A 15,833-nucleotide genomic window follows, 5' to 3' on the forward strand; every position below is an offset into this window, starting at 1 on the left:
CGCTTACGAGTTACCATATTTGGAAATCTTCTAGGATTATCCCAGTCCATATCGCCTCAAAGGTGATCTGGAATGACCGTGACTGGGCGGCGGAGGTTGTTTGTACCCTCACTAGGGGAATTTGCGTGGGTAGGTAGCTTGTCGTGGGTGTCGTTGTGGAGATGGAGCTTCCTGGACTCAGGAACCGTCAACTGCGAGGCAACGCAACGCAGCATATCTGTGGATATCTGCACGCCACATCGGCACATTGTAAAGAACCGGGTGAGGGTCTAGGTGGTGGTTTACTGGGACAATTAACATGCCCAGCCCTATCAAGGGTGTGTACCCGACCTCAGAGCGAGTCTAGTCATCGGAAGCTGGGGGGGAGGCCTATAACTTACTACACTAGAACGATAGTTGATAGAACATACCTTGTCAGTATTAGGTGTGGGTTGGACGTAGTTATGGGTCGAATCGTTTATTATATAATCGTATCCCAATGCTAGTAAACATCGAACATGTGGAGAGTTGATTTAATATCAAACATATGGGTCTTATAACATTAGGCGCCGCAAACTGCTTGCGGCGATTATACCTAGAATGCTATCAGACACCTATATAGAATATGTAGAATAGGAATAGGAATAGGAAGTAAGGCCCGAGTGCAATATACTTACCCCTTACTTTTTATTAAAGGCGATTGCTAGAGCCCTTCCGGGTGCTCGGGGTTGCTGAATAACATAAAGCAATAACACAATGCTATTGAGTCACGTTAGCAGAATGGACAGGCATTGGCTGAGATGTTGGTGTTCGACACACTCAGTCAAGCCAATGCAGTGTTGAGGCTGAGGTACCACTTTGGCAGGTAGCATTGGGTTATATCCCTGTGGTGTTACGAGTAACATCCTCATTGGCTTGCAACAAATGACCCCCCATGTCGCTGCGTCGAGTACTAAGAAGGACGCCTCCTTCACAGGCATTTACTTACTACATATTCCCCATGGTACTTTCGATAGCTGAATTTCGAGGGTTCGTCTAGCGTTATCTCTGTAGCCACCAAGATCCGACTTCTCTGCCCGTGGCGGGTCATGGTTGTCTAGATTCGCATCCCTCGGGATGAGACCTAAAGGGGTAATGTAGTGCCAGATGATGTTACAAGGGAAGCAAGAATCCCCATCGCAATGGTAGTTTAATAGAGTTGTTACGCGATAAAAACCATCATATGAGGTAGGAGGTCCACGGCTGTTGAGTGGTTGAAGACTTGGCATGACCGCCAAGGTTCCCGATACAGAGCTGGATAGTAAGTCATTCTCATCGATCCTAACGTACGGTATAAGGCGTATAATCCCATTTACCTACCTACCTACGTACTTAGGCATATCACTCGGTCAGGATTTGGACTAGGTAATAATACAAGTGTTGATGGGCTCTCTAGGCCTGGATAGGAACTATAGGATTATTTAAATCCGACCTGTACCGAGATGACTTTTCCGAGCTGACCGGCTTAAAACGTCAGCTCAGAAAATAGAAAAGGTACCTACAAGATCGGGCTGATCGTAGCGGAGGAGCCGATCAGCTCAGGGGTCTCTAGTCCCCGCTTAATCCTTGACTCTCTACGCACGTTCGTATTGGTTTCACTGATCCGACAAATGGATTAAACTTGTATCTTTCATTTACAATTAATTTCTACCACGCACTTTTGATCTTGAAGGTACCTCGGCAAAGCTATAGCACCCTGTCGATATGGACCGATGCGAACAAATCGGGTCTTCAACATCACCCGACCGGCTTCTAGGGACTTGCTTTCTCTGCCGTGCAAGGGTTCCGATGCCTGTAACCCATCCAACCTTATCTGATTTCCACACGACTGTATGGCTGAAAATGTTGCATCGTCGCCCGTGTCGTGTCCAATGACATCACGCCATTGACCCATTATGAAGGAATTTCAGACTTCTGGACCCCTTAATTTTTCCACTTTGTCTTCTATACTGTTCACATCTCATTCACATGTCGGGAAAATAAAAAAGGTTCCCTGATGATCCAATCTTCTTCACCAACTGGGTGGACCACGATCAGTATCCTTTACTACAGTCCAGGTGCCCCGCGATCACGCTTACACTACACTGCTTACATCTAGTGTTGTCGCTAGAGGAACAGGTCATAGTAAGCGTTATTAGTATAGGCTTACAGACTACTATTCAGCCAGGCGATCATACCCAGTTGAGCTTCAGAACCGGTGTTAAACCGAATTCGGAAGCTGGATCCAATAGAATTATCTTTTTGGACGAGTTATAACCTTCGAGAATATTGCTATCTCGAGACTCCATCCTTCATTCAAGAGCGTTGCCAAGTGATGATTCGAACCACATCGTCCGTTCGATCAAGCTTAAGCCACTCCCTTAGGTATCAACGACGGAGATTACGACCGCAATGCACAGTTTGGCGTATGAATGCGTGATTCAATAACATCAACTCTTATCTATCGCATCATAGCCCATCGCACGAATGAGGCACGATATGTTTGAAATCAGCTTCTTGCATGCACAACTATTCCCGCCACAGCTGATGCCCGATTGAGAATTTCGGCCTGGCCTTTTGTTGCCACCATAATATTTTCAATTGATCAAATCTAGATGGTGTGGCCCTCACAGAGTTGCCATTTCTAGTGCTGCATCCGAATGCGGTTGTGTAACCCCAATAACTTGGAAGTGGTAGCAAACTCCCATACATGCTGCAACGCTGGTCGAATAAGGATGGCCAATAGCTTGTGTCTAATATGAAGTCATCGTCATCAGTAACCCTTATAACGTTTAACTATCAGTTAAGTGTATTCTCCCTTGGAATCAGTGATATAATGTCATATTATAGCATTGATGCGATGATTTCATAGAATTCGTGAGATCTTGTCTACGATTTGTCGCGAGTTTCCTAACCGATTCAAACCCCAAGAATTATGATTTACCCCAGACGCCGAGGATTCATGCACTCCTTCCTAAAGACAAAGGCTGGTGAGCCGTAGCACGGGTGCCTCAAATCCGGCAGCTCCAGAACCCGTACCCACCGAGGTGCTATTCAAACATCACCACAGCCTACCTACTGCGAAGAGACCGTAATATCACGATCCTCCGGTCAGATTCAATAATAGCCATGGAATGCCCAAGTCAAATGTGGGAATGTCTCGGTTCCGGTGGCTGTGTTGATATTCCGGCCTCCTCGCGCTTGGCTTCCACAAATGTACGTATTTTAGCAAACCAAGCCCCTTAAATCTCTATCAACACCATGCAGCTTAGAGCTAATTTCACCATGTGTCCTAAAATTATCAACTGTTACCAAGTCCTTTCAACTGGAAAGCAAATGGCCAGTATCAGGCTACGAAGTGTGGAGCACCATGGCGCACTCTAGAATGTGTTACCGTCTGTCGAAGGAAGATAGAATAGTCTATCATGTAAGACCACCTCAATCCTACATTTCCAATGCTCTTACTTATGTCTTATTTACGCCTCATATTCTTTGGCTCTTATTTACATCTACCTAAGAACTGTAGCGGCGATGAGCTGATATGCATCAGATAAACCACCGTCAATGCGACGCGGTCGAGAACAATGAGCCGGAGTTACTCATCGGTGCTCCCGCGAAGATATGGCCATTGCCTCCACATGTCTCAATATTCGATCTCAATTTTATATTGAAATCCTCTACGATTGATTAAAAAGACGGGAGCCAGCATTCGATGGCGTCCACTGGGGAAATGGGCATTGCGCTCGAACCCCGCCCATGCTGGAAAAGGGCCCAGAAATTTACGGTGCTCGGAGTTGCAGTGCTCGCGAATTAAGCCACCGAGTTAACAGGCTGGAGTTCTAATGGCCCTCCATATGTGATCGTAAAGAAATTCTTCGTGAGTTCTTCGTTTGAACCGCTCGAAGGCCCATTTTGATCCAGTTGGGGTTACCTATGACGAGGGACACCAATATATGACCGTGATGCCAAGCCTAGAAACTACATAAGTGAGTTTCACGATCAAGTGCTGATATGAGGATTGACTGTAGGTTGACCTATTGGATGCGATAATAGCTTCGAAAGTAATAGCCAATTAGTTGCAAAAGTACCATTTAGGACAGAAGTCATCGTGGTCGGATTTATGGGTCTGGGCAAGTCCAAGAGGTATCTGCCTAACTTATCACATCATACATGCTTGATGCCGCATTCCTACGTAAATCAGTATCTCAGTTATGCAGGGTTAGTTGCAAGATCTCGTTGCAGTGCAGAGAGAAGCACCAAATTCGGGCCTTCTACAGTACCTTGATCGATGCGACATGCATCACAACCATGTGCTACAGCGGCACATGCGCCTTAACGAAATACTAAATATAGGGCTTAGGGATCGCTAAAGAATCCCTTACAGCGCTGACATTACTTAAATTCCCTAAAGTCCGTAAGCTCGCACCAGACTGGTATCTTACCACCGAGACATCCCGAGGAATATCTACCTCCATAGTAAGTAATATCTCATCTGTATTCAAAGTTCAAGCTTCGACGATATTACTTCTACTACTTCCATATTCGATGAATCATTAGCCTTATCTATCTCTTCGTTCAGGTGGTTTGAACGCGCGTAAGGCACAGTATCTCAATGCCAAGGCAAAGCGGACCGAGTAGATCAAGTTTTATTTGACCGACCTTCCACGTTTAGATATCACATGTTTTCGTGGCTTCAATTGACGATGTCCAGTAAATCGTAGGCGTGTTGTGTGTCAATCCTGGTCACCGAAATGGAAAAAAAGCAATTGAATATAACCTCTCAAGCCTATCAGCTATGGCTGTTGAAATATTCAAACTATGAGCGGTTGTAGGAGGTCTCAGTGGTCGAATGCACCTATGATACCTAATGTATAATGAAGACAATTAATATCGTAGATCTCAGGAGCTGTATATGATTGATTCTTCAGGTGTCTTGCAGATCTACACGACATGAATCCCATCTTCAACCTAGGCAAAAAATCGCAAAGCGAAATCATAAGTAAATTATCTACAATTGTATCGTTGCTATGAGCTTTATATATACGCGCAAGCGCTTTTGAAAGATCAATCGTCTCAGAAACGCCAGGGGAGACGCTGCTCCCAATCCGTCCATCTAACGCCGAAGAGTATATACACGCAGTTTTGAAAATCGCTGCCACCTCATAACCGAGCGATATGTTTTGCTCAAATCTACCGACTCCCCTCCATTCACATCCATTTACCTATTTCTATACCTAGGTTGAAGGTATGAAGGCAACCTAGGGAGCTAGATCCAGAGCCCCCGTCATCCAATCCTTACCCCAGCTCCCGCCCTCATTTCCAGGAGCTTCATGAATATCCCAATCGCGCTCAAGGCGCCAAGCATCTTTACCCTCAATACCCAGCGACAACAAGTCGCACCCACGATGTCCCCACTTATCAGCGAAAACCCGGCGTCCAGCCTCCACCAACGTCTCAATACCCGCCGCGAAGCCCTCAGGGTCGCGATAAAACGGATCAGACTGACCACCCGTCTGCCTTCCCTGCCAGGAGTTGCGATTAATACCTTCATCCGCCCATTTCGCATCCTGCATGCGCCCAGCGACTTCCACGAGATGCGCAAAAGTCTCGCCCTCCTTATCGACCCACGGCCACATATCCTGCTCACGCTTAAGCTCCGCCTCGCGATGCGCGCGTTCCTGTTCAGAACTCGCATCGCCGCCCGCCACAAGCGCATATACCGGATCGCCCTGGAACGTAGCATGGGCGCCAGGGACGCGGAACAGCGCTGAGATATCGTCAAGCACAGTCGCGACGTCGAAAATCAGACCGACTTCGCTTTGCGGTTGCCAGTACCCGGCCCAATGCAGGCGAAGGTACATATCGCAATCGGAGGAATAGTACGGAATATTTGTATCCCACGCGCCGGCGTCGAGGTACGCATCGCGGTTGACGAGAGCGAGGTGGTCGAAGGCGAAGAAGTGGGTGGCCCAGGGCGGCATATCAGGGCCATTGAGGTACCTTAGTAGTCCCACGCAACGCTCGTAGATGGTCGCGTAGGGATCGTGGTCCCAATCGTGGTCGCGATCATTCTTTTTTACGTCCTCGTCGCTGAGGACTAACACGTCTTGATGACTCCACCAGTAAAAGGGCCATTCGCGATCAATTGCTGTCTGCAGGAAGAAATTTTGCAGCTGCGAAAAACTGAGGAGTGTCGGTGTCGTGATGACCTTAACTCCTAGAATGGCGAGCGCAGTGTGGTTGAGGAAAAATGGATTCTGCAATTCCAGCTCACCCCGCTTATTCGAATAGAATACCCCCGTGTTCTCGACCACGTATATATCCTCCGGCGGCCAACCCGCTGCAATGTAACTACTGACGCATTGTAGTAACAATGGCCAATTCCTTGTGAAACCGATAAGGAGCGGTGTTGCTTCTTCGACGTGGGGGAACGGAGGTAGGTTATTTTCGAGGACGGCCGGTGGGGATTCGGAATGTGTGAGAAATGGAAAATGGTCTCCAATTGGTGTATATGGTTCCGGGTCTGGCTTGTACTTCTTCACGTAGGCGATAGCATGACCATTATCCCCCATTGGCCTTTGCTGTTCATTTTTGTCGCGGATAGCTTGCGCCGCGCCAGCGGGACCTACGTAGCGCGACTTACTATCGCCGCCAAGAATAGGAACACCATCTTGATCGCTGTCCGGACCAGTCGTATAGAAATTGCCCTTCCCTCCTATTGATATATTACTCACAGCTGAGTTGAGGGGTTCACGAATGACGTAGTAGACGAGTAGGGCAGCTAATAGCACAGAGACGTAGCGGGCGCCAAGGGGTAAAACCCGGTTCGATACGGTTCGCATCATCGTTCAGCGTGACTATCTCCGCACCATAGAGGCTCTGCTAAGCATATTGGTCGAGATTTTGCCTAGGGAGCGCCTTCTACCGGAGCTCTCTGAATCGTGGCTCTCGAACCGTGCTGCTTGAACCTCTATATGAAAATGGCGACGTAAGCAATCTATTGAACCGGCACCCCGACCGGTAGATGATGGATGTATGTAGGTTTGTTTTCAATTAAGGACACGCAGGTAGGAGGGAGGAAATTTCGATCAAGGGGGGGAATACCACATGGATAAACAAGAAGATAAAAGTAGAAAAGGGAAAAAAAAGGACCAGAGAGAGACCGAATAGAAAAAGATTGGAATGCCGGAAGGGAAAACTTCAGCCATCTGTGCTACCTCCCACATCCCCCCCTTCAAGACACTCTGTTCATCCATCCTTTACTTTACCTAAGGAAAAACATTTTGCGTGCTGAATGAGGGATCCTTATCCCCAAACTTCGCCAAGCCGGGAGATATCCATCTCGGGCACCTCGCCGCTCTCATTCGCTGGATAGGACCGGGATCGACAGCTTGGGTTCAGCCAACTGCTTCGCTGCCCGTCCGAGGTCCCCTAATAAAATGGACTATATGTACCGCGCCACCGTCGCAAACAACCAGCTATCGCGTTAAGTACCGGATTGGTCATCTCCCCCCTGAGCTAAAACATGCCGAATTAGAAGGTTCTTACCCAACCAGAGCCTCTAAAGCCCGACTTCGCGCAGGTAATCGGTATCTCTTTTAGCGTAGCATCCTTAGCACCTTAGTCCACACAAACGTGAATCAGTAAGGTACTAGTAAGACTTTAGACCATGTTCCAGGGGTCAACGATAAGATCTACAGGAACAACAAGCTCCAGCGGGAAGAGAGATCCATGCTTACTTAGGTGTGCTTACGTGGGGACTCAGTGCCCTAAATTACCCGTGCAGAGAGGGCCTGGAATGTTTCATGGAGCAAACCAAACACACTATGTCATATGATAGTGCAGATTAAACAGAAGCAGGACCAAATTGACATCATTTGAGGGAATCTTTCCGAGTTTTGGGTAAGAAAAAGTAGAGATTCTTCACGAGATTTACGATTGGAAACCAACAACTAAACACTACGCCACAGTGGAGGAACAGGGGATATTGCTGCTGTATATGCTGTCGGGACACGCTGTATATTACTTTTATGCTAGTTACCTACATTAGGTACTATAGCGAGCGATCGTCTCCTGTAGCGGAAGGTCAGCGATGCAATTGGACTATACACCACTATACCCTTCCATGGGTAACCCCGAAAAGGACCGTGTTCTCTCCTTTCGGTTCCTCGCAAGGTACACTATTCTTTAATTATCCGGTGTAAAATAGGGAAACCCGTCCATATGGTCCGGTGCTATGGTAAGTTAAATGTTTGTAGATCACAGACCACTTATCCGTCAATTTGCGGATGGTTATACAGCGAGGTCTGAAGATCGCGAGAAAATAATATACACCGCTGATCTACCCAAAATCCATAGGCCAGCGAACGATTAATCAACGATCAAATTATACTAGGTATTACTGATGTATGCGAAAATAAAGGGCATCGAGATGTCGAATATTAATTAAACACCATATATACATCAGTGCATGTAAAAGAACATAGATAAAATCATAACCTCGACCACCTGCCGACACCTTTTGAATTGAAAATAACAACGGAAGTCTCGTTGTCAAGAATGTATAACTCTACAAATTCTCTATGGGCCAAATAGAGATCATCATCAGCAACAGCCCTTATTGGAGAAGAAAAATATAGTAACCGCGAAGAAAGCAAGACCTAAATAGTCTGTCAGTGCGGGTAAATGGCTTCGATACAGCAAGCAATTCCGGCGCCTACTTCGCCTCTCCCTCCAAATGATAGTCCAGAACGCCAGTTTTGATCGTCAAGCTACCTTAGGTATTCATTATCCTGCTCCACCAAATTTGGTATAACCTCACTTGTCCAGTGTCCATTGTATTTTTTTCGTTGTAGCAACCCAAAATCCTCCAATGTTTTCTCCCATTACTCCTCATTCACGCCACCCATGATGAAGCCATTTGGTTTGCTAGGCTTCTTTCCCAACTTGAGGATACTCAGCCTTTTTCTGACTGCATTAAGTCCCATTACCCCTTCGTTAGGTCTATCAAGATCTCTTTCCAGGACATCGACTATCTCTTTACTCTTTCGTGATCGGTCTACCCCCCAATCGGGCGTGGTAGGATCCACGATACCATTCGGGAACGGCTGAGCGTACGGATTTCCACTGTTATTGGTATCGCTCGATTGAGTGCGGAAGATGCTTCGTCGATTTGGATTATCCTTGCCTCGGCTCACTTGGCTATTAGAATCGCTATCGCCCTTTCCTTGCTGCAGGCTCGACGCATCACCATTTGATTGCTGCGACTCTTTCTTCTTACCACCCAAGAAACTCAATCGGGTTCCCCGTTGTCTCATGGATATAGGCTGAGCCGCCGACGCTTCCTCAACTACGCCGGTGGGGCTTGCTATTGGAACGCCCATCTTAGCTTCTGGAAGCGTATTTTCGGCGGCGGGGGCCAACTGCCAAGTTGGCGACGACATGTTCGAGCCATTATCGCGGGGTGGCTGGGTAGGTGCAAATATGGCAATTTCTGGCGCGAATGTAGACAAGAAGTCTGGATCATTGTCAGCTGAGTAAAACCAGGCAAGTAGAAACAACTTACATTTATACGAATCCTCGTAGCCCTTCAAAAGGACGGGATTCGAGCTTCGAGCGAAGCTTGTCAAACATCTTTTAACCATAATTGCGTGATCGACAAGGGCCATCTTAATTGCGTTTTCTTGTTGGTCTAACTCCGGTTCCTCATCCTCTTCGGATTGAGCAATAGGAATGAGTTCGCGGTAACAGGCCACGCTGCTTTCGGAGTTAGGATTCACCGATATGCTTATTGCGTCTGCCATTAGTTGTGCGATCTCTTCGTCTTCATCTTCGGCTAATCTTTTCTCAACTGTTGTCATTTCTTGCGTCTTTCGAACGATACGCTCAAGGGCCGTTTCCTTAGCAGTCAACCGAATGGTCCGCACGTCCACAATCTCACTGCGACGCAGTATTGTCGGGAAGGGCTCAGCTGTGGTGTAAAGGGTCTTCTCAGCATAATGTGTATCGACAGGACCAGTGGTACTACGCTTAGAGGATACCGAGAACATTTGAGCATGAGCTGATAAGAGATAATCTCGGATAGGTTGTGGCACTCGAGCACGTTGGAAGACCTGGTGACTCAGGTCACGATGCGGGCTAAGAACTGAAATGACAAGGTATTGACCTTCAACCTCGCTATCAACGTCACTGGACGTAAGGATTTGAGCGGCTGGGTATTGTTCCTGCATACGATCCGTAAATGCCGATGTACGCTCAGTAGGCGCTCCCTCATATACGAATGTTTTGTCGCGTAGGCTCAATGGGAATCCAAGACCCTTGTAGATAACCTTGAAGTATTTTGGCACCAATTTATCGCCCTTTGCGAGTTTTTCATATATGGTCGCGATAGCCCTTTCAGTTCTTGCGAGTTTCGCAAAGTCGAAGATATTGGTCTCATATTGAACTTGCAGTTCCTTATACGCGGCAAGTGCACTACTCCAAGCTTCTCCATCTTCGAAATGTTTGATCATGTCGAAATAGATGCGCTCCTTACGCTCGAAATGCGACTGCTCTTGGAACTCCGGATCTTGGAGGGCGGGTGTTAACTTTGAAGGATCCCAATCGTATAGCTCTGCATGGAGACGAAGAGCCAATCCAGCTTCAGTATGGTTCCTAGCATCATACTGTAACGTTGCTAATTGATGGACATATCGAATGAATATCTCCTCCTTCTGCATATCTCTGAGGAATTCCATAAGCTGCAGGCGGTTGATTAGATGAGAAGCCTCGCTTGTGATGTCACCACTGTGGACGGCGACAAGAAGATCCAGGAATTCCGCGATAGTTTCGATCAAACTCCTTAGAGCTGTGTATAGTGGGTCCCCGGGGATTTGCGAAAGTGGTTCGAACCGTTCAAGAAGCTCGCTGACGAACAGCTTTTGTAAAATACTCTCCGTCATAGTTTTGTCTTTGAAGAACCCATCTAGGCAATCAATCATCTCGGTCTGGATGACGGAAAGATCTTCGCTCAGTGTCCACTCGCTAACAATCATGGTTTGGAGAACTTCGACGGCCATTCTCCTTAATCCCTCATGAACACTTAGGCAAAGCTCAACTATAGGACCAACGAGTGTAGGCACGTATTGGACTTGGTAACCTCCCATCTTCGTTAAGCCATATCGTGTTCTCTCGTCGGGACTAGTTTCCCAGCCGATGGCTTCCCAAGTCCTTCGTAATAATTCGGCACCATGTTCTCTGACATCGCCCGCGATCTTCCAAACCGCTCGCCGTTTCTGTTCTGAGAATGTTTCTAGTGCTAGGTGCCCACTACCAACAAGCTTCAGCATTGTAGAGAAAAACATTCGCCATAGCTCCGTATCAAAGTCTTCAGCTTCATCGGGATGCGGTAGAAATGATTCTAGCAAAATACTCGCAAGATATTGTAGCGTCCTCATAGTGGATTTATGGTGGTATATGTACACGCTAAGCCAACTTGATGGGAAAGCTTCGCCTTGTAGGATACTCATATATACGGTAAGGGTATTTTTGAGAAGAGTCGTAAGGTCCTCCGCAGCTAGCTCAAGTTGCATTCCATTTGGTGAGTTCGAAAGCGCAGATAGGATAGCCGACAATTCGATCAAAGCTTCGTCAAACTGTACAGCTTCTCCGGGTATTTGTTTGCTTGGGAAGGGATATGTGGTAGGGAAGAGAAGTGAGAATCGGTTCTTGGGTTTCAGCTCTGTAGCTTGTATAGACAAGTAGGAGCCAACAATCTTCGGTATGTAATCAGGGATTTCGGAGTTAAGATGATCAACTTGGCTAGCAAGTACCGAGCAGCAGAGACGAACTTGTTCCTTCCATTGCTCTGTAACCTCATCTACTCGTCCCCAATGAGGTGCGATCCATCTCACTGTATTTGCGCTGAGGGCAGAACGTTGTTCTGGGCCAGCGAAAAGATCCAATTTGGAGTAATTAATGATTAGAACAAGCTTGTATAATACGAGCTTACCCTTGACCAAGGCGCATGAGTCCATAAAGTCAATGGCAATGTGAAGTATTTCTTCAGTCGTAAGCAATCCGGTGAGTTCTGGTAGCCAGGTATGGAAATGTTGTACAGCTAACGTCTGACTGCCGACCAAAACAGGCGCAGTACTTCTCATCATTGAATCAAGGGCTTTGAAGATGCTTTGTAGATGTCGAGTAAAGCCAGCAGTGCTACCCGTGATACCGATCCCAGCCTCTTTAACCTTCTGCTGGCCTCTTGCATGCGTGATGAACTTGAGAATATGACGTACAACTTTGAGAGTGGCTCGCAACTTTCGGGCAGTCTCTGACTCCGTTGGCTTCGTTAACAATCGTGTAAAAGATCGTACGAGGCAGGGCGTCGCGAAAGGATAGTTGAACTTGCTCTCCGCATAGTGGTCAACCAGAGGACCGAGGTTGAATCGGCGGTCGTGCACTATTCCGAGTACGCGGACGAGAGCGGTGAAAACAAGGTCCTCGTATTCATCGTTTCCCTGATACTCAACTAGAATACCAAAAAGTGCGTCCAGAACATCGCTTAGCAGTTTCACTACCTCAATCTCGGGTACGAATATTAACTGTTTCAATAGTGACGGAATTTCATCCCGTGGACCTTCTTTCCATTTGAGCAGACCAAGGACTATTCGGTCCTGAGAAAATCTTGTACTACAAAGATACGTCTCAATCCGAAGGGTAGCAAGTGGGCCGGTGACTTCGCTCGAGTCACTACGGGCACCCCAAGGAAGAGAAAGGTATCCACCCCGGCCAGCGGTACCAGCTTGTGCAGTTTGTGTATACTCGTCCAACTTATAGAGAAGTAAAGAATGTGGGCCGTCACCCAAAAATGCTTGCTGGTCCCATAGTGGCATATAAGCAATTGCAAAAGGCGTGCCGGGTAAGTCAGAAACAGTGAATACAACATGAGCCACGCTGACGTCGGAGGGCAAAAGCGAAAGGCGAAGGGTCTGGTCCCAATGCTCACCGCGCTCCACAGCAAACGAACGCCATGTTGTGAGAGGTTCTAGATTTGAGGAAGGGTATATGCAGTCTTCAATGCGTTCTCCTGATTGCCGCCGTACCTCTAGAGAAACCATTAAATTTGTGCCATGTACATTACTTGATAAAGTCGTGGCACTAGCTCCGAAGCGAGAAATCAAGTTTTGTCGAGCCAAGAGAGCTTCGTTAACGGTCACGTAGATGTCGGATCGGGGTTTTGTCGGGGCACCGGAGAATCCCATCTTGCTAGTTTTGCTAATACCGGCAAGCAAAGTAGGCGTCGCCTTGATAAGAGCATCTGCATCGGGACTATTGAAAGCTTTGAGGTGTATTTGTAACCGTTCTGCCCTTCTAGATTTTTCGTAGTGACCCGACTTGCTTTCCAAGAGATCGCGAACTAGACCATCCCATCCTTCCGCGGTATCGTATTTTTCAGCGGTGAATTTCGCAGAGGGTGACCAGACCGTCACTACGTGTTCCGATTCTTCGTCTTGTTTCATGATCGAATTTAGACTTAGGACACCCATACCCACCATTCTATCCGCTAGCATCTGGGTTGGCTGTGGTCCATCTACAGATGGTCGTGGTGCCCTCGAGCCCGCAGTACTAGGGGGCATCCCGCCATCTCTGCTCTCGAGATTATCCGTTCTTGGTCGTTCTTCTGGCTGTTCGGATAAGGCGTCGAGTTTCGTGCCTCCTCGAGAGAATGCGGACCTTGTAGTACCCCACATCAAACTTCTCCTAGAAGTCTTGGGACCACTGGACGAAGGGGGCTTGTCTTTCGAAAATGGCGTATTGGGTTGGCCAAATGATCCTGATCTTGAGATTGGTTTGCCCATGACGATTTGCTGTGGCGAGCGGACCTTGACAATCAAGTATAATTCCGAGTCAGCAGAAGGCCCATCACCGATATCAGCAGAAGTAAGATCGGTGAAAAGGGTGCGCATCTGGGGATTCCTAGTCAAATAACCCATTGTGCCACCAGACGGAACCTCAATCATGTAGCTTTCCGAAAGCGTCGTCAAAGTTCCTCCAACCGATTTGCTGACAAGGTACAACACTAACGTCGTCGGCTCATTGGAAGAGCCAGCAAAACTCCTGATATCGACCATCAAGTGGTGCAACGCCGATAATTCAACGTGTGGCTGCGGGGGTTCGTCCAACAAGCTCATAACCGACTGCAACTTGGTAATTTCTACCACCGAGTCGTCACCGGTCAGAACCCTACCCCTTTCCTCAGGATCCCGTACTATGACCTCTCCTCCACAAAGCTTATTACCCCTAACTAGATCCCAAACTGTCTTTTCTCGAAGCGCATTGTACTCGCGGGTCGTAAGGAGGTTATGGAGGAATTGCCTTCTTGATAGATCCAGGGTTTGGATTAATTGCGAGACCTTGTCAAGCTTGGAATACTGCCTGGTAAGTAGCAGCTCGTGGAAATTTGTGGAGTGCCACTCGCGCAGACACGACGCGATCTCATCTATCAAAGGTTCCATAGTAGATGTAGGGGTCTCGTCTCCTAGCCGAAGCATCGGAACTGGCGCGGCCGGCTTGGGCGCACCAGGTTCGCGTATCTTCAGTTCGGGTATGCGGGCAACCGTCCCACCCAATATAGCACCATTTTGTCGAAGTGTCCTACTTCCACCCTCTACCTCCCTAAGGTATGATTTTCGGGTGCTCGAAGCCACTCCACTCTTCCCAGAGTCACTACCTACTTGTGGCGCATCGTCGTCGACTTGGTAATTGCTACTATTGTCCGAGTTTTCATCGTCACCTAGCACCTCGCGAATTTCGACGCAACTACGTGGAAAAATGCCAGAGAAAACACGAGCCTCGAGAGGTTGGCCCTTGACGGAAGTAAGGCCTGCTAGAAGTGAAGGTGGCGCCAGCAGGTACCCCCGCAGCCATTGGCCATCGGATGACTCTTCAATAATATATAAATCGTCGCCGATCTCTAGGGGGAGTTCATTTTCGTTCTTGGTCTCGAAGGGGTAGGTCGCGACGGCGAAGGCGATACGAGGCAAGGGTTGCCAGGGCATTGGAACGGGTGGTCGCACCGTGGCTGCGTGGCTTCGGATCGGTCAACCGCATGAGGCGGTAGAGAGTAGAAGGGTGTGTAGTTGGGGTCTAACTTCGCGCGCGGATACGGACGGACGACGGAGGAATGGGATCACAAGAATTGATTCGTTTCTATCGTTGTGGGTGACTAAAGAACAAGCGGGAGCTTGTTGCGGGTGGACCTAGAAAGGAAGGAAAATGATAGTTTGAACGACCGTTTCATACAGAATCTTTCCCGTTGTGGTTTTAGGAATTTGGATTTAGACCCAGTCGTCGCTAAATCGTGAGTGTGGATAGTCTAGCTAAGTCTGTAACGGCTGGGGTAGGGGAGAGAAATGTGTTCAGGTTAGAGGAAAGAGAATCAAATCAAAATCATTAGAAAGATTGTTTAGAGAGAATGGGAAAGAGGAGCGAAGAGGATGGGGGGTATCAAAGATCAAACAAATGGAATGACGGTTGACGAAGGAAGGTAATTGTTCGGATAGTCGAAGCTTGTTGTTAAACTTGTTAAACTTGTTAAACACGGTTAAGACGAAGAAACCGGCAGAAGGTTAAAAAAGAGGGTATTCACACAATAGGGTACTTGAAGTACTACGGTTTATCTCTCGTATAGGCAGTGAAGAACTTTGATAATACTTTGATACTAAGAAAAAAAAAATTAACAAAGTTTGACAAGGGGGGTTGCTACCGCATCTGCTTGATTATTTGGTTCGAGTCCACCATCCAATAGTCTCGTCGATTACTACCTCAGTATACCACGATTTGGTACCGTACCTGCC

General features: G+C 47.6%; 2 protein-coding genes across 2 annotated transcripts; both read right to left on the reverse strand.

The window, feature by feature from the left end:
* Positions 1–4,827: 4,827 nt before the first annotated feature.
* F4822DRAFT_404986 (uncharacterized protein) lies at positions 4,828–7,442 on the reverse strand. Its single transcript, XM_051458256.1, has one exon. The coding sequence runs from the start codon at positions 6,840–6,842 to the stop codon at positions 5,256–5,258; it is 1,587 nt and encodes a 528-aa protein (XP_051314882.1). The 5' UTR covers positions 6,843–7,442; the 3' UTR covers positions 4,828–5,255.
* Positions 7,443–8,414: 972 nt separating this feature from the next.
* On the reverse strand, positions 8,415–15,738 carry F4822DRAFT_404989 (uncharacterized protein). Its single transcript, XM_051458257.1, has 2 exons — positions 9,563–15,738; positions 8,415–9,514 (listed from the first exon to the last, which is right to left on the reverse strand). Exons 1-2 carry the CDS (start codon positions 15,033–15,035, stop codon positions 8,883–8,885), a joined length of 6,105 nt encoding a protein of 2,034 aa, XP_051314883.1. The 5' UTR covers positions 15,036–15,738; the 3' UTR covers positions 8,415–8,882.
* Positions 15,739–15,833: the final 95 nt, after the last annotated feature.

The sequence above is a fragment of the Hypoxylon trugodes genome (assembly GCF_022578975.1).
Source record: "Hypoxylon trugodes strain CBS 135444 unplaced genomic scaffold F4822scaffold_5, whole genome shotgun sequence".
In the NCBI taxonomy this organism is placed as follows: Eukaryota; Fungi; Ascomycota; class Sordariomycetes; order Xylariales; family Hypoxylaceae; genus Hypoxylon; species Hypoxylon trugodes.

Bases quoted from the DNA above. Each gene is read 5' to 3' on its own strand.
- F4822DRAFT_404986 (XM_051458256.1), bottom strand. From the start codon at position 6,842: ATGATGCGAACCGTATCGAACCGGGTTTTACCCCTTGGCGCCCGCTAC.
- F4822DRAFT_404989 (XM_051458257.1), bottom strand. From the start codon at position 15,035: ATGCCCTGGCAACCCTTGCCTCGTATCGCCTTCGCCGTCGCGACCTAC. The intron at 9,515-9,562 runs GTAAGTTGTTTC...ACAATGATCCAG, and splicing joins CTACGAGGATTCGTATAAAT to ACTTCTTGTCTACATTCGCG.